The sequence below is a fragment of the Pipistrellus hanaki genome (assembly GCF_964339955.1).
Source record: "Pipistrellus hanaki genome assembly, chromosome: 8".
NCBI classification, from domain to species: Eukaryota; Metazoa; Chordata; class Mammalia; order Chiroptera; family Vespertilionidae; genus Pipistrellus; species Pipistrellus hanaki.
The window spans coordinates 74,992,069-75,017,401 of NC_140510.1; the positions used below are offsets into that span (position 1 = coordinate 74,992,069).

The following is a 25,333-nucleotide window of genomic DNA, read 5'->3' on the forward strand; positions in this document are numbered from 1 at the left end:
GTGCACATCATAGCAACCAGTCATTCTGCCATTTGGTCAATTTGCATATTAGCCTTTTATTATATAGGATATTCAAATATAAGAATTTTAAATTTCAATTCTTGCACTTTTACTTTCTCTTTCAGAAGTGATTGTAAATATAGTGAGCTGTCACTGGATGATATTCGGACAATAAGGATTTCTTTGTATGGACTAATTAAATATTTTCTATGCAAAGGTGGAACTCATGAAGAGATACAAAGTATTATGGGTTACATAGCTGCTATTAATGAAGAAGAACAGGTATTATGCCCAAGATGATCTAATTTTTCTTTTTAACATTTAAGTTTCTGTATCATCATCTTTTAAACTTATATATGTATAATAAACATTTTAACAGTAAAATATTTATAGTGTCACATATGTTATGCAGTTAAATAAGTAAAGTTTATCTACTAACTGAAAGTTTAATAAACTAGATGTCAGTATAATATAATATTTTAATAAACTAGAAAGTAGGCTGTGAAAATAGTTTCTTTTTCTGGCAATTCTGAGCCTATTTTCATAGGTCATATAATGTATATTTACCTATCATCAGAGTTACTGGGCAGATTTTTTTTTTTTTAAATATATTTTATTGATTTTTTACAGAGAGGGAGAGGGATAGAGAGCTAGAAACATCGATGAGAGAGAAACATCGACCAGCTGCCTCTTGCACGCCCCCTACCGGGGATGTGCCCGCAACCAATGTACATGCCCTTGACCGGAATCGAACCTGGGACCTTTCAGTCCACAGATCGACGCTCTACCACTGAGCCAAACCGGTTTTGGCGTACTGGGCAGATTTCTAACATGAATTTTAACATAGATTCATATAAATTTTACATAAAGTAAATTGTAAATATATTTCTATTTTTAAATAATTTTATATACATTACTTATTTATAGCTCAGAACTACTTTTTAATACAGTGGTTCTTAATGTTTAGTTAGCTTTACCTGGGAACTTTTTATAAATTAAAAGATACTACTGAATCAAGCTCTCCAGGTGATTGTGGTACATGGTAGAATTTGAGAACCACTTGTATAAAATATACAGATCAGGAATTACTCTTCCCACTTGTATATTTGAAAATATATGTTCAGAAAGATTAGGAGACTTAAAAATTTGTCACACAGCTGATAAACCTGTGACTAGAAGAACCAAATGTCTTTACTGCGATTTCTGTGCTCTTTCTGTATTCCACTCTCAGCATCAAATTTGAGGCACTTTAATTTATGTTGACTTAAATATTTTTGCCTGTATCATGAAATACTCATTGTGTACTCATTTTATACATGCCTTTATAATTGGTGTTATATAGATAAGTGAACTTTGGCAGTTTCCCTATAAAGTTGGACTACTTCAAAAGCTTCTCATCATTTAGATATGAGTAGCCATCTTATTAAATCTTAACTCTTTTGTCACCTGCTATGATTCATTGCCAATGAAATTTTCTTGATCAATTCAAAGAATTATTTTATGAAAATTTAACTCTGTATAGAACAATACCAGCCATTGTAGGTTTATATTGATGAACCAATTATCATTTTTACTTTTAGCCGAATGGAGGCAGGGGTGAGTAAGAAAAGCTTATAAGTAATTATGAAACAAACAAACCAAAAAAGAGCATGATAACATCTATAAGAGAGAAACATAGTCCTATGAGGTTTTCATACGAGAGTATTACATTGTGAGGAGATCAGGAAAGGCTTTATGGAAGAGATTGCTTTCACATGGATATAGCAGAATAGGTATGGTTTAGCAGATAAATGTGGCTGTGAGAAGATATACTAAAGGAAGTGGAATAAACCAAAAAAGCATAATAGACTGAAAGGCAGGGTTCAGAAGACATCAGGCAGTTCAGTTAAGCTAGAATATTAGGGTATGTTGGATTTAGTGAAATAACTGTTTGTGGTTTATGATTTTATTTGGCTTCCATATCTGAGAGTGGTCATTTGATTTGTGTTTGATTTTAAAAGCTCTTTGGAATTTTGGATATACTCTTTGGTCTCCTGCGTACCAGCCCAACTAGAGGTCAGCTTTTTTTATTGCTGTTTGAACCAGGAAATGCTGACATACTTTATGCCTTGCTCTTAAATCAGAAGTACTCTGACAGACTAAGAGAAATCATTTTTAAGGTACATTTTTCAGATATCTTTATATTTTATGGACAGTTATGGTATATGAATTTACTTGGAATATATACATTCTATGAATGTAAACCTGTTTTATATCTACTTCTAATTATAAATTGTCACATTTGTTTTGATACATATTCTCCATGTTTTTATTGTTTGCATTTTTAAAAGCTAATTATATTGTAATCTTATCAATCATTTCAGTGAAAAATGTACTTTGTTATACTATCTTCAATATAAAATTTCTCATGTCCATTTTCACTTGTGGTGGGTCTACATGGCAGATCATAATTAACCTTATATAGCACTCACTATTTGTCAGGGACTTGCAACAACTTCATGAAGTGTATATTATTTTCATCCCCATATTTCAGATGAAGAAACTCAGGCAGAAAAATTGTAATTTGTCTTGTCAAAGAAATAGAACCTATTTTATTAAACACTCTAGAATATTCCAAACTCTGAACTTTGACTGAAGCCACCTACTACACCTTTTTTGTTGACTAAAAGCAGAGTCAGTCATATTTCTGTTGCTGAATACATTATTTTCCCCCCATGATTTATTCTCTTGTTCATTATGCTTAATTGCTTTACAACAGTTGTTTTTGCTTATAATATTAGTGTTACATTATAAAGTCTACTTATGGGGTCATACTTGGATTGCCTGTGTTTGAAATCCCTAAACTTTAGAAAACAAAGATACACTAAAAAGTGGTCTGACATAGTCTCTTGCATATTGGTTGTGGTGACCTGTGAAGTCACTCTTTAAAACATCTGTCCATACAATTGTTCCTTTGTGGAGATGAGATTAAATGTTATTTCTTTTAAAAATGGCCTTGGAAGGATTCTTCATGATACTATTTTCAAGACTAGAGGCTTGGTGCATGAAATTTGTGCTCTCAGGGGGGGTCCCTTAGCCTGGCCTGTGCCCTCTTGCACTCTGAGAGCCCTTGGGGGATGTCTGACTGCTGGCTTAGGCCCACTGGACATCCTTAGCACTGCCATGGAGGCAGGAGGGGCTATAGTGGAGGTGGGAGATGCTCCTGCTACTGCTGCTGCGCTCAACAGCCATGAGCCTGGCTTCTGGCTGAGTGGCACCCCTCCTGTGTTGAGCGTTTGGCCCCTGGTGGTCAGGGCGCAACATAGCAACCAGTAGTTCCACCATCAGGCTGAAAGTAGCTCTCCAACATCCCTTGAGGGGTCCCAGATTGCAAGAGGGTGCAGGCCAGGCTGAGGGACCCCTCTGGTGCAAGATTGGGGCCTGGGAGGTTGGCCAGTCAAAGAGGGACTGCAGGAGGGCTCCAGGGTGTGTCTGGCCCATCTCATTACCAATAGGCTGGACCCCAGCAGCAAGCTAACCTACCAGAACATCTATCTCTTGGTGGTCAGTGCAGGTCATAGCGAGCTGTTGAGTGACCTTAGCATATCTTTAGTATATTACGCTTTGGTTGAATAGCCAACTGGATGACTGGACACTTAGCATATTAGGCTTTTATTATATAGGATTACCCTTTCCCACATATGGTTTCAGTTTCTCTTTTTGAAAAACGTTGATCTCACTCCAGGAAGTATGGGGTTGCTGATTTACTACCAATTTTAGCATATAGATAGGTTGCTTTACAAACTGTTTCTTTGTTAATAAAATTATTTTTATAACTGCTACATAAACGGATTACTAGATTAATCTAGAAGATCTTTGTTCTCTTTGAGAACACACTTTTATTCCTCTTACAAGCTACAGAGTTTATTTCCTTATATACCTTAGCCATTAAAATAAAATTTAAATTATTCCTTTTATCTGCTAAGAAATACATGTAAACTAGAATTTTAAACATATTATTAATTCTAACATAGATGTGTTTTAGTCCAATTTATTTTTCAATTATTTTTGAATGATTGTGAGATATGGAGCACTCCTCCCTATTAGTGCTGTGTTGTTGTTTTTTGTGTGTGTGTGTGTTTTTTTGGGAGGGGGGGTTATACTTAAGGAATATAATTATGTTTCAAAAACATATTTCACCAATATTTTATTCAATATTAACCTGTGACACACTGTTCTCAGTTCTCTATATTAATAAGACTCTTATTACTATTGTGACCAGGTTATGGAACAAATGTTGAAATGTACAAATGTTTATGAACGAAGTAAACAGCGTATTCGACTCAGAGAAGTTGGCTATTCAGGATTGGGACTCCTTCTAAATGAAACACCTGTTAATACTTCTCTCATTAAAAACCTCATCAATCAAATCATAAATACAGGTATGACTAAGGGTAATGGTACTGATGATTTTTTTAAAATATATTTTATTGATTTTGTACAGAGAGGAAGGGAGAGAGATAGAGAGTTAGAAACATCGATGGGAGAGAGTCATCGATTAGCTGCCTCTTGCACACCCCCTACCGGGGATATGCCCGCAACCAAGGTACATGCCCTTGACCGGAATCGAACCCGGGACCCTTCAGTCCCCAAGCCGACGCTCTATCCATTGAGCCAAACCGGTTTCGGCACTGATGATATTTTTAAAATATATTTTTTTAATCCTCATCAGCGGATATGTTTTCATTGATTTTTTTTTTTTAGAGAGAGAGAGGAAGGGGTTGGTTGCCTTCTGTATGTGCCCTGACCAAGATCAAACCCGAAACCTTTTGATGTACAGTACAAGACAATGCTCCAAACAACTGAGTCACCCACCAGGGCAATCCTGATTATTTTAAAAGATGTTCTTCATAGCAGCATAGCTCTATTTGATGGTTCTCATCCCTTCTCCCCCCTTAATCCCCCCTGCTTGATGGAGCTTGCTTTTTAAATTACCTCCTTCCTCAGCTTGCTTTTTAAATTGCTTGTTGTTGTTTTTTAATGTGTTTATTGATTTCGGGCATGGGGAGGAGAAGAGAAATAGAAGTATCAATGAGAGATAATCAATTGGCTGCTTCCTGCATACCCCTTACTGGGGGGTATTGAGCCCGCAACCCAGGCATGTGCCTTGACCAGGAATTAATCCACAACTTTCCAGTTCATCGGTCAACGCTCAATCACTGAACCATACTGGCTGGGCTTAAATGACATATTACAATATTTAATTCAGCAAGGCTTTCCTTGGGTAATGTTTCTTATGTGCCTTTTTTCGTATTTTCTTCCTATGTCTAACACAGTGCCTTACTTGGTAGGTCTTTAGTTAATGTTGATTGACTGATTAGTAAATAATTGAGTCTCTATAACAAGAAATGAACACTAGAGAAAATATGTATAAAATGCCTTATCTTTTTTAAAATCTTAAATTGTTAAAGGCAAAATTAAAACTTTAGACATTTCTTTTTTTATAAGCCCCCCCTTTTTTAAATATATACTAAAAACTATAAAATTATCAGATACTGGGGGTTCAAAAGGTAAGATAAGGTCTTTGTCTTGAGTGGTTTACCATCTTGCTGCTAAGACAAAACATGTACTTAAAAATATAAGTAATAGTATAAGACTCAAGTAGTATGGACAGTATGTTCAGGCAATCAAAAGAAAAGAATTATAATTTACAGTTTACTCAGGAAGATGTCAAACATTCTAAACCTATTGTCTTTGTAAAATTTAAACATATCAAAAAAATATGCTACAGGTATAAAAACAGACACATAGACCAAGGAACAGAATCAACCCAGAAATAAACCTATGCATATATGATAAACTAATATTTGACAAGGTGTCTACTCAATGGGAAAAAGGTAGTTTCATCAATAAATGGTGTCAGCAAAACTGAATATCCACATGCAAAAGAATGAAAATGAACCCCTATCTTATACCATTCACAAAATTTAGCACATGTGGATTAAATATTTAAATGTAAGACCTGAGCCATAAAACTGCTGAAAGAAAACATATGGAAAAGCTCCTTATAATGGGTCTTGACAGTGGTATTTTGAGTATGATACCAAAAGCTTCAGCAAAAAATGTCAAAATAAGTGGGACTACAACACACAAAAGCTTCTGCACAGCAAAAGAAACCATCAAAATTAAAAGGTAACCCAGAGAGGAGAAAATATTTGCAAGTAAAAATCTGATGGGTTAATATTCAAAATATATAAGGAAATTGTACAAGTCAATAGCAAAAAATCCAATTAAAAATTTAACATAAGGACCTGAATAGCTATTTTTCCAAAGAAGATGTACAAATGACCAACAGTAACATGAAAAGGTGCTCAACATCCTTAATTATCAGGGAAATACAAATCTGGCCACAGATATCCCTTCACACTTGTTAAGATAGCAATTATAAAAAAGATAAGAGAGGAGTGCTGATGAAGATGTGGAGAAAAGAGAACCCTTGTGCTCTATTGGTGCTAATGTAAATTGGTATAGTCACTGTGGTAAATGGTATGGCGGTTCTTCAGAAAATTAAAAATAGAACTACTCTATGACCTAGCTATCCCACTTCTGGTTATATACCCAAAATGCATGAAATTATTATCTCTAAGAAACCTTTACCCCCATGTTCATTGCATAATTAATTCATAATAACCAAGACATGGAAACATCTTAAGTGTCCATTGTTAGATGAATTGGTAGAGAAGATATGTTATATATAAATATACACAAATATTAGTCATAAAAAGGAAGGAAGAATCTGGATAGTATTCTGCTAAATAAAATAAATCGGGACAAATACTGTCTGATCTCATGTGTGAAATCCAAAAAAATCAGCACATAGAAACAGAGTAGATGGCGGTTATCAAGGCTGAGGGAGGGGCAGGAGGAGATACGGGTGAAAGTGGTCTAAGTGTATAAACTTTTAGTTATAAGATGTCTAAGTCCTGGGCATCTAATGTACAGCATGGTAACTATTGTTAACAATATTGTGTACTTGAAAGTTACTATGAGAGCAGATTTTAAATGTTTTCAACACACAAAAAAAGGTAACTGAGTGGGATGAATGTGTTAACCTTATTATGGTAATCATTTCACAATATACACACACACCATCAAATCATTACCTTATAACCTTAAATTTATATAATGTTTTATGTTAATGAAATCTTAATAAAGTTGTAAAAAATAAAAGGGCATTTGTTGTTGACAGCAAAAGATAAAATGAAAATGAAGCAGTTATTTCAACATTTATATAATTATTACCTACAATTTTTTCTTTGGTTATCTCTGGAATTTAATTTTAACTTTTCTTTTTCCCCACCACAGATCCTGCTATTAATTTCAAAGATCTGTTATCTGTGGTATATTTATCTCACAGAACATACATAAATGTCAGGGTGGTCATCTGCAGAAAGGTTAGTAAACTGTAAGATAGACTTTAAAAATAGCAGTGTCATTTGAATAACTTTCAGATTGAGTGTTTTGCACCAGATGTAAGTTTTAATATCTGTTCTTTTATAAATTACATTTTATGGTTTCCTTTTTTTATATGAATTAACTTCATGTTCAAGCATTCAGCATATGAATTTGTTCTTTTGAGCTCATTACATGGGCGCCTGGAAATACGCCCTTTCAGAGTTAAAAGTTTACAGCAAAAGAGTAGTTTCTTTATTAAGGACTTTCAATGATTATGACAATTTCTAATACGTTTATAATATTTTCGAGTTTCTAAAACTTAGAACTTTGTGGAATTTTCTATAATCTGTTCATGACTATTCCAACAATGATTTGCCTTCAGTGCACCCATTTAACATTCAACTAATTCAACAATTAGTTATCCCCTGAGATTCTTTTCAATTAATACCTCCTCTCTATTCCACTGGAAGCACTGACCTGTCTGGCATTTAATTTGCTTCCTTGCTTTTCTTTCCCTGATTAGATCACAGTAAATCAGTAAATGTGGATATATATATTTCTCTTGAATGGCTACTTAGTTTTTCAGTTTTGGTTATTAAGTATTATCTGGTTCTTTGTTGATGGGCATTTAGGATGATTCCTCTTTTTTTCATGTTAATAAACTTTTAGAAAGAACATATTTTGCATATATCTTTATCTGTTTGTGGTGTCACATCTGCAGTACATAATCCATGAAATGGAATTGCTGTGTCATAGGGTATTTACAGTTTACATTTTGATGGATTTTGCCACATTGTTCTTAAAACAGGTCATGTATTATAAATGGATCCTATCCTTTTAGTGAGCAACTAGAAACAGCTGTCCATGAAATCTAGTTTTTTTGTGTGTGATTTTTTTAGTACTTAAAAAAATTTTTTTTTCTTTATTGATTAAGGTATTACATATATATCCTTATCCCCTCATTGTCCCCCTACCCCCATTCATGCCCTCACCCTCCTGGTGTCTGTGTCCATTGGTTAGGCTTATATGCATGTATACAAGTCCTTTGATCTCTCCCCTTTACTCCTACCCATCCCTACCTTCCTGTTTGACAGTCTGATTGATACTTCTCTGTCTCTGGATCTGTTTTTGTTCATCGGTTTATGTTATTCATTATATTCCATAAATAAGTGCTCTATAGTTTTTATTCAAGGAAAGCTTAATCTGGAAGAAAAAAGAATTGGTATATTGCACCTTTAGAATAATGGTAGCTCACTGATTGATAGCATTAGTGAAGAAACTCCACATCTCATTGTGCCTTATTACTTTCTATATCAGCATCAGTGTACATTAGAACTATTAATATTGAAGTTCTATCAACATTATTCATCTCCTGCTGTGAAACCTGTCAGAGTTAGAAATTCTGAAATTTCCTTTTATCTACATAGAAGTTTATTGGCTTTGTGTTAAAAATGTTTTAAGGATCTTACCTAAGTTTGACAGTGTTTGAAAACTTTTTATTTTCCCAAAAAGTGAAATCATTTAGAGAGGAGATCATACACATTGCCACATATCTTTAATTTCAATTACTCATTCTAGATAAATAGCAGCTTCCATTTTATTGGAATTAGTTTTTCTGGAATTAAAGTTTAGTTTGCTTTTGTTTCCACAATATAGAAAGAATGAAAAAAATGTTTTTTGCCAAAACAACCATCAACTTTGCCTTAAAAAAAATGAGATGGGGAAAACATTATTCTTGAGGCCCTTAGGTCCTATCAAAGTGTCTTGTTTATCCTATTTTCTCCCCTAACCCTAGTACCAGGACTATGCCTGCCACCTAGTAAATGTTCAATATTTGCTAAACAAATGTAATAGGGTCATGGTAATATTTAGTTAGGAGGATATAACTTATTAAATTTTAAATATACCTTTATATTTTCTCTCTGACCAAGTTAAATGAATAACATGAGTGTGTTGACATGTGGAGGATTATTTATCTTTATCTTTCAATAAATATTTGAGTACATCTTAACTCTGTAATGAAATAATGTAGATTAGTTTCAAACATAATATCTGCCTTCCAAATAGTTTCTAACCCAGTTACAAACATAATCTTTTGAGAAGTTCTCATTAAGTTACTTTGTCATTAAAATAACTGAAAAGAAATTGTTTTTGATGTAAAGGATTGTGTACTTTTTGACAAATTTTGTTTTCTTAATCTCTTTGCAGATTTTACAGATTTTACAGTCCCAGCCAGATGCAGCACATCAAATTTCTCAACAAGTGGGTTGGCAAGACACTTTAGTTAGGCTCTTTGTTAAACCAAATTTTGAAAATGGAAATACTTTTCATAAGCACAATAGGGCTGTTTTAATGAAAGACAATGATAAAAATATATCAGCTGAAGATATCAAGAGGAACTTTGATGAAAAGACAGATGATGAAAAAATCAACTCTTTTGCCTCAGCTAATGTGTCTTCTGATCAATGGAGTTTGGAGGATAGACATTCTCTAGATTCAAACACACCATTATTTCAAGAAGATAGTTCTGTGGGAGAACTCTCTTTCAAATCAGAGAATCAGGAAGAATTTTGGCACAGTAACCCTTCACATTTGAGTTTAGATCTTAGTGGAATTGACTCATGTGAACCGAGTGATAGTGGCAGTCAAATGCCAGATAGCTTGCCTAGCACGCCATCCCCAATAGAGTCTGCTAAATCATTTTCTGTGCAATCTGACAAAGAAAGCAGCATCACAAATGATACGGGCTTTAGTGATGACTTCTCTTTACTTGAAAGCCAAGAGGTAAAATACCTTATTTGTCCAAATGCTGTTTTTATTTTTATATGTCTACTAGAGGCCTGTGCATGAAATTCATGCAGGGGATGGGGGGGTCCCTCATCCCAGCCTGCAGCCTCTCCAATCCAGAACCCTCTCTCAATCCAGAACCACTGGCTCCTAACTGCTCATCTGCCTGATGCCCTTAATTGCTCCCCTGCCGGCCTGATGGCCCTAACTACTCTTCCCTCATTGCCTGATCACCCAAACTGCCTAACTGCTCCCTTCTGCCGGCCTGATCTCCCTAATTGCCTATCTACTCTCCCCCTAACTACATATTTGCTCTCTTCTCCAGGCCTGATCAGCCTAACTGCCTATCTGCACTTCCCTCCTGGCCTGATTCTCCTGCCTATCTGTGCTCCCTTTTTAGCCTAATTCCCCTAACTGCCTATCTGCTCTCCCTTTCTCTCCATACCCTTCAGACCCCCGGTGCAGGCATGCTGAGAGCTCTCCGCCACAGCCCTGCCCCCATCCTGCTTGGTGGTTATGTGCCGATGTCCCGGCCAATTTGCATATTCCTCCATTATTAGTATAGATTATACAGGCAGTCCTCTGGTTATGCTGGAGATCCATTTCTACCATGTGACAATTTTAGCCATATGTTGGAACCCACCTACATAAGCACCTACGTCACTCACATGGAGCACATACACAGTAGTAATGAAGTGAAACAGTAACAAAAATTTAAAAGAAAGATAATTCCTGACCTTTACTTGTGGTAAATAAATAATAAATAAAGCACATATGTACATACATCGGAATGACAGAACTTTTTAAATAAATAAATGGGAGATGGCGACATAACCATGAAATGACCTACGTTGAGTCCAACATAACCTGAGGAATGCCTGTATACTTCTAATCCTTAGAAATGTGTAATTGTTAACAGTTCCATTTTTATATTCAGGTTCTAAGTTTCAATGATCTCAGATATTAGATGCATGTAAGTCACTAACTTGTCTTAAGAACAAAGCCAGTATCTTACTTATCCTTGTATCTTTCTAGGATCTACTAGTAAAGTTCCAGGTTCATCCAGGCACTTAAATAATATGTTAAAGGATTACAGTCAGTATATATGATGGTTTTTCTGTACTTTTAACACCCACTCCCTCCAATAATCTAATATTACTCTATATTTTTTATAGAAATGTGAGGAGGAGCTTCTTCAATTACTGACAAGTATTTTGATCTATGTAATGTGTAAAGGACTAGAAAAGTCTGATGATGATACTTGGATTGAACGGGGACAAGTGTTCTCAGCACTAACTAAATCAGTAATATCCAGTGAGCTACTTCGACCATCAGATGAAATAAAACTAATGTAAGCATTTTGTTACCAATTACCCTGTGCCATGTTACCAATTACCCTGTGCTAAAACAGCCAAGGTTCTGGCAAGCCTGAGGGAGGGCTGGTGAAGGATGAAGAAAAGACAGGAAAAAGAGAATAAGCTGGGTGTAGGTGGATCTTCTGTGCCTGGCTGAGGCCACAGAACAGATCCACGCTGTAACTTGATGGTTTATTTTATAGTCCGTGGTAAACAAGGTAATTTACAATGTTCTTGTAAGTTTCACTTGTTTTGGCAGCACTTGCTGCACCTCCCACAGCTGGTTAGCTACCCAGGAAAGATCTAGGGAGCAGTCACAAGATCAAGCTTAATTATGCTTAAAGGGGTGTGTCCTCCAAGCTGGAACTTGTTTTTCACTGTGCTAGCGGGTCAGTCCGAGGATTAACCCTATAACTGCTCCCTATTCTTCCCCTCTTGTCTTGGAATGGACCAGAGTCTAAAATATTTTATTGAACATTTATCCAGTATTCAGTGGATGTAGAAAAAAGAAGAAACTTTCTTTTTAGCTTTTTTTTTTTGGCTGTTGCCCTTCTGTTGGGATCTAGAGATAAATCAAAACTAGTTCCAGTGTGAAGAAATTTAAATCTAATTAATTTGGGTTGTAAGTCATTATATATTTCCTGTTGTTTAAATTGTTTTCTACAGTATCAAAGCACTTAGTGCTTGTGTTCTATGGTCTTGTCCATGTTTGAGAGTTTCCATGCTAAGGGAAGGCAGTAGTGTTTTCACTTTTAAAAATTTAATAAATCTTTATTGTTCAAATGATTATAATTGCTCCTCTTTTTCCCCCTCATATCTCCCCTCTACCCAGTTCCCACCCCACCCTCTGCCTTCACACCCCCCCCATCCTCATCCATAGGTGTACGATTTTTGTCCAGTCTCTCTGCACCCCCACACCCTTTTCCTCCCCAAAATTGTCAGACTACTTTCTTTATATGCCCCTGATTCTATGATTCTATTATATTCACCAGTTTATTCTGTTCATCAGATTTTTTTTTTACTCACTTGATTTTTAGATTCACTTGTTGATAGATATGTATTTGTTCATAATTTTTATCTTTACCTTTTTCTTCTTCCTCTTCTTAAAGAATACCTTTCAGCATTTCATATAATACTGGTTTGGTGGTGATGAACTCCTTTAGCTTTTTCTTATCTGTGAAACTCTTTATCTGACCTTCAATTCTGAATGATAGCTTTGCTGGGTAGAGTAATCTTGGTTGTATGTTCTTGCTATTCATCACTTTGAATATTTCTTGCCACTCCCATCTGGCCTGCATAGTTTCTGTTGAGAAATCAGCTGACATTTGTATGGGTAACTAACTTTTTCTCTTGCTGCTTTTAATATTCTCTCCTTGTCTTTTGCTCTTATCATTTTAATTATGATGTGTCTTGGTGTGGTCCTCTTTGGATTTCTTTTGTTTGGGGTTCTCTGTGCTTCCTGGACTTATAAGTCTATTTCTTTCACCAGGTGGGGGAAGTTTTCGGTCATTATTTCTTCAAATATGTTTTCAGTATCTTGCTCTCTTCTGGCACCCCCATAATTCTGATGTTGGTACACTTGAAGTTATCCCAGAGGCTCCTTACACTATCTTCATAGTTTTGGATTCCTTTTTCTTTTTACTTTTCCAGTTGGGTGTTTTTTTGCTTTGTATTTCAAATCTTTGACTTGATTCTTGCAATCCTCTAGTCTGCTGTTGGATCTCTGTAATTATTCTTTATTTTAGTGAGTATATGCTTAATTTCTTGTTGGTCCTTTTTCATATCCTCAAGGGTCTTGCTAAATTTATCGTCCTTTTCTAGAAAATTCTTGAAAAACCTTATAACCGTGGTTTTGAACTCTATATCCAGTTGTTTGCTTTCCTCCATTTCTGTTATTTGTGACCTGTTTCTTTGTCTCTGCTTTTTGGCTGCTTACCTAAGTTGATGGAGTGTCTTTGTGTGCTAGGTGTTCTATAGGGCCCAGTGGCTCAGCGTCCTCAGTTACCTGAGGTGGACACTTGGTGCACCCCTTGTGTGCACAGTCTTGTTGCAGTTAAGCCTTGATTGTTGTTGGTATCACTGGGAGGAATTGACCTCCAGGCCAATTGGCTGTGAGGATCAGCCGTATCTATGCTGGGACAACTGTGCCGGAGAAACCCTTATGAGACAAGACTTGCTTCAGTGGGGCTTTGGTGCTCACTGAGTATGCCCCCTGAATGTGCCCCTTATGGATCTGAGGAGTTGTAATCTGGATGGTCCTACTCTGACCCCTGGGTACACTGGCTCTTGGATCTCCGAGCAGGTGCTAATTTAGCCTCTGCCAAAGCCACCTAGTAGGAGCTACAGAGAGATCTTCAGATTCCTCTTCTTTGTTTGGGTTTTGGAGGTGCCCAGATAAGGCCCAGCTGTGAAGCACTGCAAACTGCTGCGGGGCCTTGGGCCTTCTTTTGGATTTTCTGGGTTTCACTGACTCAACTACAGTTTGTTAGGTAAGTTTAGAATTCAAAGGACCAGGCCATTCTTGTGCAAAAGCCTCTGTGCTCAGTTTGGATAGGGTGGATTTTCAGGGCGGAGCAAGCAGCAATGGCTTCATGGGGCGGGATCTCAGGGTGGAGCAAACAGCAATGGCTTCTCATCTGCCCTGCCCTAAGAGGCCGCTGGGTCTCAGTGTCCTGTGGTAATCACTGTGAGCACCTCTAAGAGAAAGCCACCCTTGAGTTTTGCCCGCTGCCAGACAGTCCAATTTCTCCCCATATGAGTCTGTGTCTCCAGAGTCTCACCCTGAACTGGAATTCAGAGCAGTCAGGACTTTTTGTCTCCCTTCCAATTGAGAAAGTCTGTACCTCTGCCTTTACTTCCACAGCTCCTCTGAGTTTCAGTGTGCTTTTCTCTTCTAGATGTAGAATTTCCATTCAGTTAGCCTTCCCGTGGTTCTGGATGATGTCTGTTTTGTCCTTTAGTTGTAGGTTTGAAATTGTTGTGCAAGGCAAGCAGTTCAGGTGTTTACCTATGCTGCCATCTTGGTTTCTCTCAAATTCTTTGTTTTTCCATAGAGCTTAGCCCACTATAAGGAATAATAAGGCTTTCTTTTATAACCTAACAATTTCAGCTTTAGATAAACTTTTAAATATTTCATTGAGACTTGATTGTGAATTATTTTTATAGCTTTTTAATAGTCAACAGGTAACTTTTGCTTTGCCATTTAGTATTATGTATATTAAAAATAGATTCTCCAGCACTGGCCGGTGTGGCTTTGTTGGTTGGAACATAAACCTGCGTACCAGAGGGTCGTGGTTTTGATTCCCAGTCAGGGCACGTGCTCAAGTTCTGGGTTTGATCCCCAGTTGGGATGCGTGCAGGAGGCTTCTGATTGAAATTTTTTTCCTTCTTCTTTCCTTCGTCTCTTTTCCTCTCGCTCTAAAATTAATTTTTTAAAAATACTCATGAGATTAAAAAGTTGCTTCATTGTTATTAAACCAGAGGCCCGATGCATGAAGATTCATGCAAGAATGGGCCTTCCTTCCCCTGGCTGCTGGCACCACCTTCATTCTGGCCTAGAGCTGCCTTTCCACCTTCCTACATTGCCCAGAGACCCAGAGTGGCTGGAGCAGTGTGGAACACCTGAGTCGTCATCTTGGCAATGAGGCAAGCAACCTGCTCCATCCCCAGCCACTGGGGCCTGTGTATGCAAATTAACCCCACCAGCTTTGTGGGTTAATTTGCATACTCACTCCAGATTGGCTGGTGGGTCTTGCAAAGCTACAGTCAATTAGCATCTTACTATTTTATTAGTGTAGATTCTATCCAAGTGTTCTGTGTTACTTGCCAGTGTATCTTTGGAGGTACAGTCTTAGTAAATAATAACTTTTTAAAAATATCCTACTATTTTTCTAAGTTTCAAATGGTTTTAAGGGGACTTTTTACACTTAGTTTGCTGCAGAAGATGTTAGAATGGGCAGTCACAGAAAACAGAGAAGCAAAAACTAATCCAGTTACTGCTGAAAATGCCTTCCGACTCATGCTGATCATACAGGACTTTCTGCAGTCAGAGGGACTAGTTAATTCAAACACATGGACTGAGAAGGTATAGTAATATTTCTTTTGAAATTATTTCTTTGGTAATAAAAGACTCTTTCTTGCTAACTTTAAACAAATTTTGTATTCCCCCTTTTCAGAGTATTAATATTTAATCAGATGCAATAAGCATGGATAAGATGTGATAGTCATAGATTTTTGTTAGCTTGTTACTAGGATAAGTCTTTTGGCTTTTATTAACTGTACATTGAACTAGTTTTGAGATATTTATAATTTGTATTAGTGTTGGGGAAAACTCATTATCAGATTAAAGAACTGAATATTTTCCTTTTTCAATTTTTCCTTTGCATTAGCTTTTAGAGGATATGATGCTGCTCTTCGACTGTTTGTCAGTGTGGTATTCTGAAAGTCCATTATGGGTTAAACTCTCTCAAATTCAAATCCAGATGCTTCTAGGATTTATTGGAAGGGGTAATTTGCAGGTTTGTCAATTCTTTTACACATTTTCTATATTTCCAAGCAATTTAGGAATTATTTGTGTGATAACTAGATAATAATATGTTTTCAGTATTTTAATTTTTTTAATTAGTTCCAAAATATTTATGATTTAATTTTTGTTTTAGTTTTGAGAGTCAGCTAATTATTTTTTCCTGATTTTTATGACTCAGTATATTTTTAAAGTTTCCCTTTAAAATATTTATATGTAGCTTATATTAAAAGTCATTGCTCATATCTATATTTAATGAAGCTAGAAGCTATACTGCTTGCATAGACTATATATGTTCAGTTTAGGCAAATTATTTAATTTTTAAATATTTTTTTTATTGATTTCAGAGAGGAAGGGAGAGGGAGAGTTAGAAACAGACTGAACCCACAACCTGGACATATGCCTGACCAGGAATCAAACCATGACTTCTGGTTCATACGTTGATACTCAACCACTGAGCCACACCGGATGGGCTAGGCAAATTATTGTTTTAAGTTGTTCATTTCAAAATCATATTCTGTTACTCCGTTAATCCACTAATCCAGTTTACATTCTATTTAATATTTTTTCATTCATCACACACCTACTGAATATCTACCAAGTATTAGCATTTTTTAGAGAGAGAGAGAGAGAGACAGTGACAGAGAGACATAAATTTGTTGTTTCACTTATTCATTAATTCGTTGGTTGATTCTTATATGTGCCCTGACCAGGGATTGTACCAGCAACCTTTGTGTATAATGTTCTAACCAGCTGAGCTCTACTTGGCCAGGGTAGGGTAATTAGATTTATGATCAAGGACTTGTACTTGTCCTTTATGTATCAGAATGCTTTTGATTGCAAATAGTAGAAACATCAAGTCCAACTGACTTCTTAAGATTAATTGGTTTATATTATTGAAAATTCCATAGTTCAAATGAGTTCAAGGCATGATTCAGTCAAGGCTCCAGTTCCATTTATTTGCTGTTCTTGTAGCACTGCTCTCCATCGCATGTCCTTTGGTCCTAAGTATGGCTGCTCTTATTGTCACAGAATGGTTGCCAACAGCTCCTGTGACTATGTGCTTCTTTATTCATATTCAGAGAAAGAGAGTGCTTCTTTCTACAGTCACTGTTGGTAGATAGTTCTTCATGGATCTCTTGTGTTTCTGCATATCATAACTAGAGACCTTGGATGGTTTTTTTATGAATGGTCTGAGGATGCATGTATAGTGAACAGCTTTGGAAAGCAGAGATCATGTCTTTTCTCCAGAGCAAAAGGCAGGTTTGTTTACTGTCCAGCAAAATAAAGATAATATCTCTCTGCCAGGCAAAGTTTAGGCACACTTACTACCACATATAAAAGACTTGGGTTCTTTCTGCTCAGGGTTCCTTTCTTATAATGCAACCATGGTGTGTGCTGGCATCATCTAGTCCTATTCATCCCTCACCATGGGGACTGCAGTTGGGAATCCAAGGTAAATGGTGATATTCTGCCTTTTGCTATTGCTGCAGATCTTTGTTTCTGACCCAGGAGTCTAATGTCTTCTGCCAGTATCTATGAAACTATGTTAGACTAACTTAGCTTAAAGGTGAGATAAATTCTGAGACCCTTCACATTTCTTAACAGTTATGAAAAAATAGTTCTGAACTTGTACTAAGGCTATTCCTGAATGAATCCTTGTGACAATGATAATGACATGAGTTGATTGAATTAGTCACTGTGGCAAAGGATTGGAAGTTTGGCTTTTAACCTTTAGGACCTATTATTGGAACTAGAAGTGGAATCATTCCCCTATCCTTGCAGACTATAAGAGGAATAGAATGGATGTTAGCTTAATTAGCCACCACAACTTTACTACATATTCCAAATTAAACATATGGTAGATACATTCATAATTTCTTTTAAAAACAAACAACAACTTCAAGAGTGAAAGAACTTTTGCTATCACTAATGTTGGCTTTATTCTGCTCTGTCTTACCTATTTTCCTTTAGGTTTGTGCAATGGCATCAGCTAAGCTAAACACCCTTCTGCAGACCAAAGTGATTGAAAGTCAGGATGAAGCATGCTATATTTTAGGGAAGCTAGAACATGTTCTAAGCCAATCAATCAAGGAACAAACAGAAATCTACTCATTTCTGATTCCCCTCATCCGTACTCTGGTTTCCAAAATTTATGAGCTTCTCTTCATGAACTTGCACCTGCCTACCTTACCTTTCACCAATGGTAGTTCCTCATTTTTTGAAGATTTTCAAGAATATTGCAGTTCAAGTGAATGGCAAGTTTACATTGAAAAATATGTAAGTTTTACCTTTTTTGAGTGAGATTTTTCTGCTAAATTATTTTTATGAAAGTATATATTAAATATTGTATATATTTTTATAAGATTATACCTTATATGAAGCAGTATGAAACCCATACATTTTATGATGGTCATGAGAACATGGCACTTTATTGGAAAGATTGTTATGAAGCCTTAATGGTGAATAAGCATAAAAGAGACCGGGAAGGAGGAGAAAGCAAGCTCAAGTTTCAGGTAAAAATTGTTAAGTGTTTTAATATCTAGTTGTTTTTTTTATGTTGATTTCAAGTAACAATAAGCCTAATGTCTAATTTTCTACAATTATTTCAGAATTGGAAGGAAAACTTTGATCAGTTACAAGAATTTAATAGTGGTTATATAAAAGTCTATTAAGCTGATAATAGGTTTCTCTAAGGAGTCTGGATATAAATCAGTGCTTAGAGGGAAATTTGTATCATTAAATATTTATATCAGAAAAGAAGGGCCTTAAATTAATAATTTAAGTTTCCACCTTAAACTGGAAAAAGAAATTAATCTAATTAAATTAGTTTCTAAGTCAATGAAATTGGAAGTAGAGAAACAAAGAAAATCAATGAAACCAAAATCTAGTTATTCAAAATATCAATAAAATCGATAAATTTCTAGCCAGATTTACAAAGCAAAAAAAAAAAAAGTAAAAAATAGCCAATAACCAAATCAAAGGGGAAGTATTATCACTGACTTAACAGACATCAACATGATAATAAAAGATTATTACAAACCAGTCTATGAACATAAATGGCATGACAAGTGAAGTGAATCAATTTCTTGATAAATTTACAAAACACAGTAATAAGTAGATAACCTGGATAGTCTTCTGCATGTTAAGGATAATTGAATTTATTGGTAAAAACAAGTAAACAACTTCCAAAAGGGCAAACTTCAGAAGCGGTTTTTTCACTGGCAAATTTTACCAAACATAATGGAGAAATGATACCAATTCCTCACAATCTCTTCAGAAATAAAAAAGTGGGATCAATTCCCAATTCATTATATGAGGGCAATATTACCCTCCTGTTCAAATCATACAAAATAGTACAAGAAAACTACAGACCATTGTCTCTCGGGAACATTGGTGCCAACCAAATACAGCAATGTATGGAAAAATAATATATCATAATCAGGTAGAGTTTATCTTGGGAATGCAAGGCTGGTTCAACATTTGATAATCAAACAATATAATGGACCATACTTTATCAAGAAAAAAAATACATGATCAGATAACATACGGAAAAGTATTTGATAAAATTTAACATCCATTTGTGATCAAAGCTTTTAGCAAGCTGGAAACAGAAGGGGAGTACATAAATTTCTATATAATTCCTATAGCTAATTTTGTATTTAGGGTGAACAAGTAACAGTGCTTTCCTATAGGACAGTGGTTGGCAAACTCATTAGTCAACAAAGCCAAATATCAATAGTACAACGATTGGAATTTCTTTTGAGAGCCAAATTTCTTAAACTTCTTCTAGTGTCACTTCTTCAAAATAGACTTGCCCAGGCCATGGTATTTTGTGGAAGAGCCACACTCAAGGGGCCAAAGAGCTGCATGTAGCTCAAGAACTGCAGTTTGCCAACCACGGCTATAGAATAAAGAAGATAAAGAACTAAGCAGGAATGTCTCCTCTCACTATTCCTATTCACTATTGCTTCGTAAGTCCTAGCAAATGCAGTAAGAACAGAAAAAGAAATGAAAGACATTTACATTGGGACAGAAGAAATACAACTATTTGCAGATAACATGATTTTCTATGTAGAAAATTCTAAGAAATCTACTGAAAATGTTTTACAATTAATGACTTTAGCAAGATTGCAGAACACAAAATCAATACACAAAATTCGATCATATTTCTGTAGGTTAAGCAATAAACAACTGAAAACTGAAATTTAAAAAAATACTTATAGTCCTGGCCAGCATTGCTCAGTGGTTAGAATGCTGACCCACGTACGGAAAGGTTGGGTTTGATATCCTGGTGAAGGGTACATACCTGTGTTGCAGGTTCTATCCTATCCCCAGTCAGGGCACAGGTGGGAGGCAAACAAATGATATGTCTCTTTCACAGCAATGCTTCTCTCTCTTCCTCTCTCCCTCTCCTCTACTTTCCACTTTCTCTAAAAACCAATGGGGAAAAATGTCCTCACTCCTTGGGTGAAGATAAAAAATATATATACTATTTAGAGTATCTCTAAAAAAAATGAAATACTTAGCTATTAGTTTAACAAAATATTCATAAAAACTATAAAATGTTGACGAAACAAATTGAAGACCAAATAAAATGCATGTTTATTTCATAACATAGGCTCCTTGTTGGTTATTTCCTCAAGTTTAAAAACACAATGGGTATGGCTAGAATCATATCATGCTTCATTAAGGGAAATTACTGCTGAAGAATAAGAAAATTTTGCTGATTACCAGCTTCTTGTGCTATATGATTTTATTGGGTCAAATTTTTAAAGTTATGGCATTAAAATTTCAAATATACCTGTAAATATATAATTTGGTGGTATTATTTACTGCTGTTTCAGGAATTTTTTGTGGAGCCATTTAATCGAAAAGCACGCCAAGAGAACTTGAGGTATAATAATATGCTTAAACAACTTAACACTCAACAGTTAGCCACTCTGAGACGCTGGAAGGCAATACAGATCTATCTTACATGTGAAAGGGGACCTTGGGCTGAAAGGTATGGATGTATACCATCTATTAAGTAACCTTTTCTTTAGAACTCTGGTCTAGAACTTTTTAAGCCAATGACCTCTCCAATACAATTTAAAAAACGTTCAATTTATAAAAGTACATGAGAAATGGGAGAATAGGATATGCATTTATTTTTTTTTTTAATTGTGAAGTTATATGTCCTTTCTTTGGAATATGATGAATGATTGGAATTAGGCTTATAATGTGTAAAGACCTGTAAAATGTTAATACAATAATATTAAATGGGGGAAATAAAAGATTCAAAATATATGGGATAACATCATGATATGTAAAATGCAGTTTAAGACCAGAAAGAAACACACTCACTGTTACCGTGATGACCTTTGGAAAACAGACAATGGAGGAAAAAATTGCTGCCAGAGGTTGCTGTCTCAGGTCACAGCTACGCAAGTGTATGCATTTTAAAATTCAAGTTAAAAAAGCATCTGAGTTCCTTAGTATATTTTGGATATTAATCACTTACCGGTTATATCATTTGCAACTTACTTCTGCCATTCATTAGGTGGTCTTTATTTATGTTCAGACTCTACTTATGCTACCTATAAACCACGTGGCATTTTAGGCACACACCAAAAAAAGTTAGCTTGCCTTAGATACCTCATATATAAACTGTAGTTACACATGCATTGGTTTTCTCTCAGTTTTTTTTTTTTAATCAAATAAGTTAATGAATGTGAATGTTTTTATAAAATGGTGTTAAGCACATGTAAAGTACCTGATACTTTCTTATTTTATTTCAGTCTTTGTAACTTTAAACTAAATAATTTTATGTGTTTATTTTGAATATTGATAGGAAACAAAATCCAATTCACTGGAAATTAGCTAATGTAGAAAATTATTCCCGTATGAGACTTAAGTTGGTGCCGAATTATAATTTCAAAACCCATGATGAAGCTAGTGCTTTGAGAGATAATCTAGGTGAGTCCCAGTGGCTATTTATTTGTTTGTTGATGATAGTAAGGGTGTTGATGGGGTTCATTATTATTTTTATTGTTTACTCATGAAAGAAGGATGATAATTTAGAATTGATATTTAATTAGTTATATGTATTAAATTCTGTTACTGTTGGCCTAAATCTAACATGACTTCCTATTTAAATTGATTGTAATTTTTCAAACAAAAAAATAATTTAAAATTATAAAATTATACTGTCATTCATGTGAAATGTGTTATCTCTAATATCCATTGTGGTACAGTGAAACAATGGTCCTTTCTCCTTACTTTTGCTTACCAAGACTGAGGCCGATGTTAAATATATCTAGAATTCTTGGCAATGCTAGGCCTTTCTTTTATTACGTATTCTTACAGAATTCTAGATACTTAAGAATCTTAGATGGGCCAATGTCTTTTTCTTAAAAATGCATAGCCTGCAGTAATTCGAAGCAGACTTTAAAGCAAGTGTGTCAAACTCATGGTTAGCTGGCTGCAAGTTTGACATGCTTGCTTTAAAGATTCTATAATTCTTTAGAAAACCATTCTTTTCTAACCTTCTGACTTGGCATTTCTCCCTTTTGAAGAGAGGTACTCTAAAATACAGATTAAGAGTCATTGGCCAGTTGTGTGTATACATAGCTACCTGTGTTCCATTGTGTCTGTTGTGTTCTTTTATGTTCAGTTACTAAGTTACAGATGAAATTAGTACCAGTTTTTAAATTTTTTTAAAATTTCCTTAATATATTGGTCAGTAGAGTTGCTGCCATAAAATTAATCAAGAGAGCTAAGTACCTTCTTTACTTGTAATGCACATTATCATACAATTAATAGTCAGAAGTTACAAAAAGAACTACAGTTTGATTTTTTTGAACTTTGTGGTTAATAGATATTTTGTTTTTAAATAGGTGTCCAACCCTCACAGCCTTCCAGTGATTCATTGCTTTTGGAAGTAGTGAAACAAGTAAAAGTTAGTGATATGGAGGAAGATAAGTTAGATCTTTCTGAAGAAGAAATAACAGCCAGAGTAAATATGTATGTATATGTATTTGAAATTACTTAAAATTATTTTGTTCTGAGAAATAGGATTATAAAATTTTATAAGATAATTTGCTTAAAATTTTAATACTATACATTTCCAGGGTCCAACAGTTAACGTTATATCAGCTGTTAGGAATATGTCAGTGTTAACTGAGATTATTGAGGAAGGCTTCTTAGAACTGAGTTAACTTGAAGCTGGACCTTGAAATTAGAAACTATTTGGTTTGAATGATAATGGAAATATAACATCCATTTTATGGTTTATAGCTTAGATGGAAGGTACAGCATGAAATATAACTCTTAAGCAAAAGTAAGAAATTATAAAGATAAAAGCAAATGCCAGCCAGCATGGCTCAGTGATTGAGCATTGATCTATGAACAAAGAGATCATAGTTCGATTCCTGGTCAAGGCATATGCCCAGGTTGTGGGTATGAACCCCATTGTGGGCTGTGTAGAAGGCAGGCGATCAATGATTCTCTCTTATTGATGTTTATTGGTTATTTCCTTGTTGGTTATTTCTTCAAGTTTAAAAACACAATGGGTATGGCTAGAATCATATCATGCTTCATTAAGGGAAATTATTGCTGAAGAATAAGAAAATTTTGCTGATTACCAGCTTCTTGTGCTATATGATTTTATTGGGTCAAATTTTTAAAGTTATGGCATTAAAATTTCAAATATACCTGTAAATATATGATTCGGTGGTATTATGATTACCAGCTTCTTGTGCTATATGATTTTATTGGGTCAAATTTTTAAAGTTATGGCATTAAAATTTCAAATATACCTGTAAATATATTTTTCCCTCTCTTTTTCCCTCTCTCTCTACTTGGGTCTCTTCCTCTCCTTCTCCCTCTCAGAAATCAATAAAAAAAGATAAAAGCCAAAATTCATGGAAAAGAAAAAAACAGAAAGATAAAACTAAAGTTGTTTATTTTTGTTGTTGTCATTTGTTGTTAATCCTCACCTGAGCATATTTTTCCATTGATTTTTAGAACTAGTGGAAGGGAGGAAGGGAAATATATAGAGAGAAACATCAATGTGAGAGACAGATTATTGATTGGTTGCCTGGACCAGGGATTGCACCCCAGCCCAGGGCAGGCATCAAGCCTGCAATCAAGGTATATGCCCTTGACCGGAATCCAACCTGAGACCCTTCATTCCACAGGCCAATGCTCTATCCATTGAGTCAAATCAGTTAGGGCTAAAGCTTTTTATTAAAACACAGATAACAAAATAATAAACTTCTATCCAGACTGGTTAGGTAAGAAAGAAAAACAACATAAATTACCAGTATCAGCAATGAAAGAGGAGATAATACTACAAATATTAAAATTATTAAAAAGAAATGCTAATGACCATTTTATACCAATAAATTTGCGAATTTAAATGAAATGCATAAATTCTTAATATATTTTGTATTAGTAAAAAAATACCATATTCAAATATAAATCTCATGTCTTATAAAATTAATATCCAATAGTTTTTGCATTATTTACAAAGAATTATTCTACTTCATATTTAAACAATTTAAATATTGTCCCATATTCTCATTACTAGTTTCAAAAAAAGTATTTTTACATTTTAATTGTATATGACCTATTAAAACAAAATTCAGTGAATTTTTAATACTACTGGCAGAGGTACTGGCCATGTAATTTTAGTTATATTTGGGAGATATGAATTGGTCCACGAAATATATTGTGAATAAAGGATTGTAACATTAGTGGTTCCATAAATTATTATTAGAAGTGCTAATTGTGATGGATTTTTAAACTGTGAAATGAGACTTTCCAAGAGCAAATCAAACTAGAGCATCATCATCATTATAGTATCCCTGACAAGAAACAAGGTAATGCTATGTACTGCTAATCTCCATACCTTACTTAGAGTGAAGTCAGTTTTGATTGGTTTTTGTTTTTACAGTGATGAGAATAAAGAACAGGATCAAAAAGAAAAGTTGGTGTTCTCAGTAGACTGTGAACTCATTACAATAATTGACATAATTCCTGGCAGATTAGAAATCACTACTCAACACATTTACTTCTATGATGGCAGCATTGAAAAAGAAGATGGTGAGGAGTTCTGGGGGAATGATTTCTGTTGTTCAGTATTAAGTATCCAGTATGTCAATCATTAATGTGAAAAGAAAAATCAAATGGGACTGTGGAATTATAATCTATCATGAAAAGGGGAAATGGAGAGTCATATGGGATTAAATTT

At 35.0% G+C, this 25,333-nt stretch overlaps 1 protein-coding gene across 6 annotated transcripts in view; it reads left to right on the forward strand.

Annotated features, from left to right (window-relative positions):
* NBEAL1 (neurobeachin like 1) overlaps positions 1 to 25,333 on the forward strand; it is a 114,739-nt gene that overhangs the window by 46,001 nt on the left and 43,405 nt on the right. For 5 of the 6 annotated variants that reach the window (XM_084893155.1, XM_084893154.1, XM_084893153.1 and 2 more), the window contains 14 exons: positions 126 to 282; positions 2,001 to 2,159; positions 4,262 to 4,421; positions 7,345 to 7,433; positions 9,643 to 10,218; positions 11,397 to 11,572; positions 15,507 to 15,660; positions 15,965 to 16,093; positions 18,073 to 18,378; positions 18,465 to 18,614; positions 20,946 to 21,103; positions 21,932 to 22,056; positions 22,977 to 23,103; positions 25,037 to 25,185. In XM_084893155.1, coding sequence (XP_084749281.1) covers positions 126 to 282; positions 2,001 to 2,159; positions 4,262 to 4,421; positions 7,345 to 7,433; positions 9,643 to 10,218; positions 11,397 to 11,572; positions 15,507 to 15,660; positions 15,965 to 16,093; positions 18,073 to 18,378; positions 18,465 to 18,614; positions 20,946 to 21,103; positions 21,932 to 22,056; positions 22,977 to 23,103; positions 25,037 to 25,185 — 2,615 coding nt within the window. The remainder of the gene's footprint in view (positions 1 to 125; positions 283 to 2,000; positions 2,160 to 4,261; positions 4,422 to 7,344; positions 7,434 to 9,642; positions 10,219 to 11,396; positions 11,573 to 15,506; positions 15,661 to 15,964; positions 16,094 to 18,072; positions 18,379 to 18,464; positions 18,615 to 20,945; positions 21,104 to 21,931; positions 22,057 to 22,976; positions 23,104 to 25,036; positions 25,186 to 25,333) is intronic. The other variant, XM_084893156.1, reaches the window with a different exon arrangement.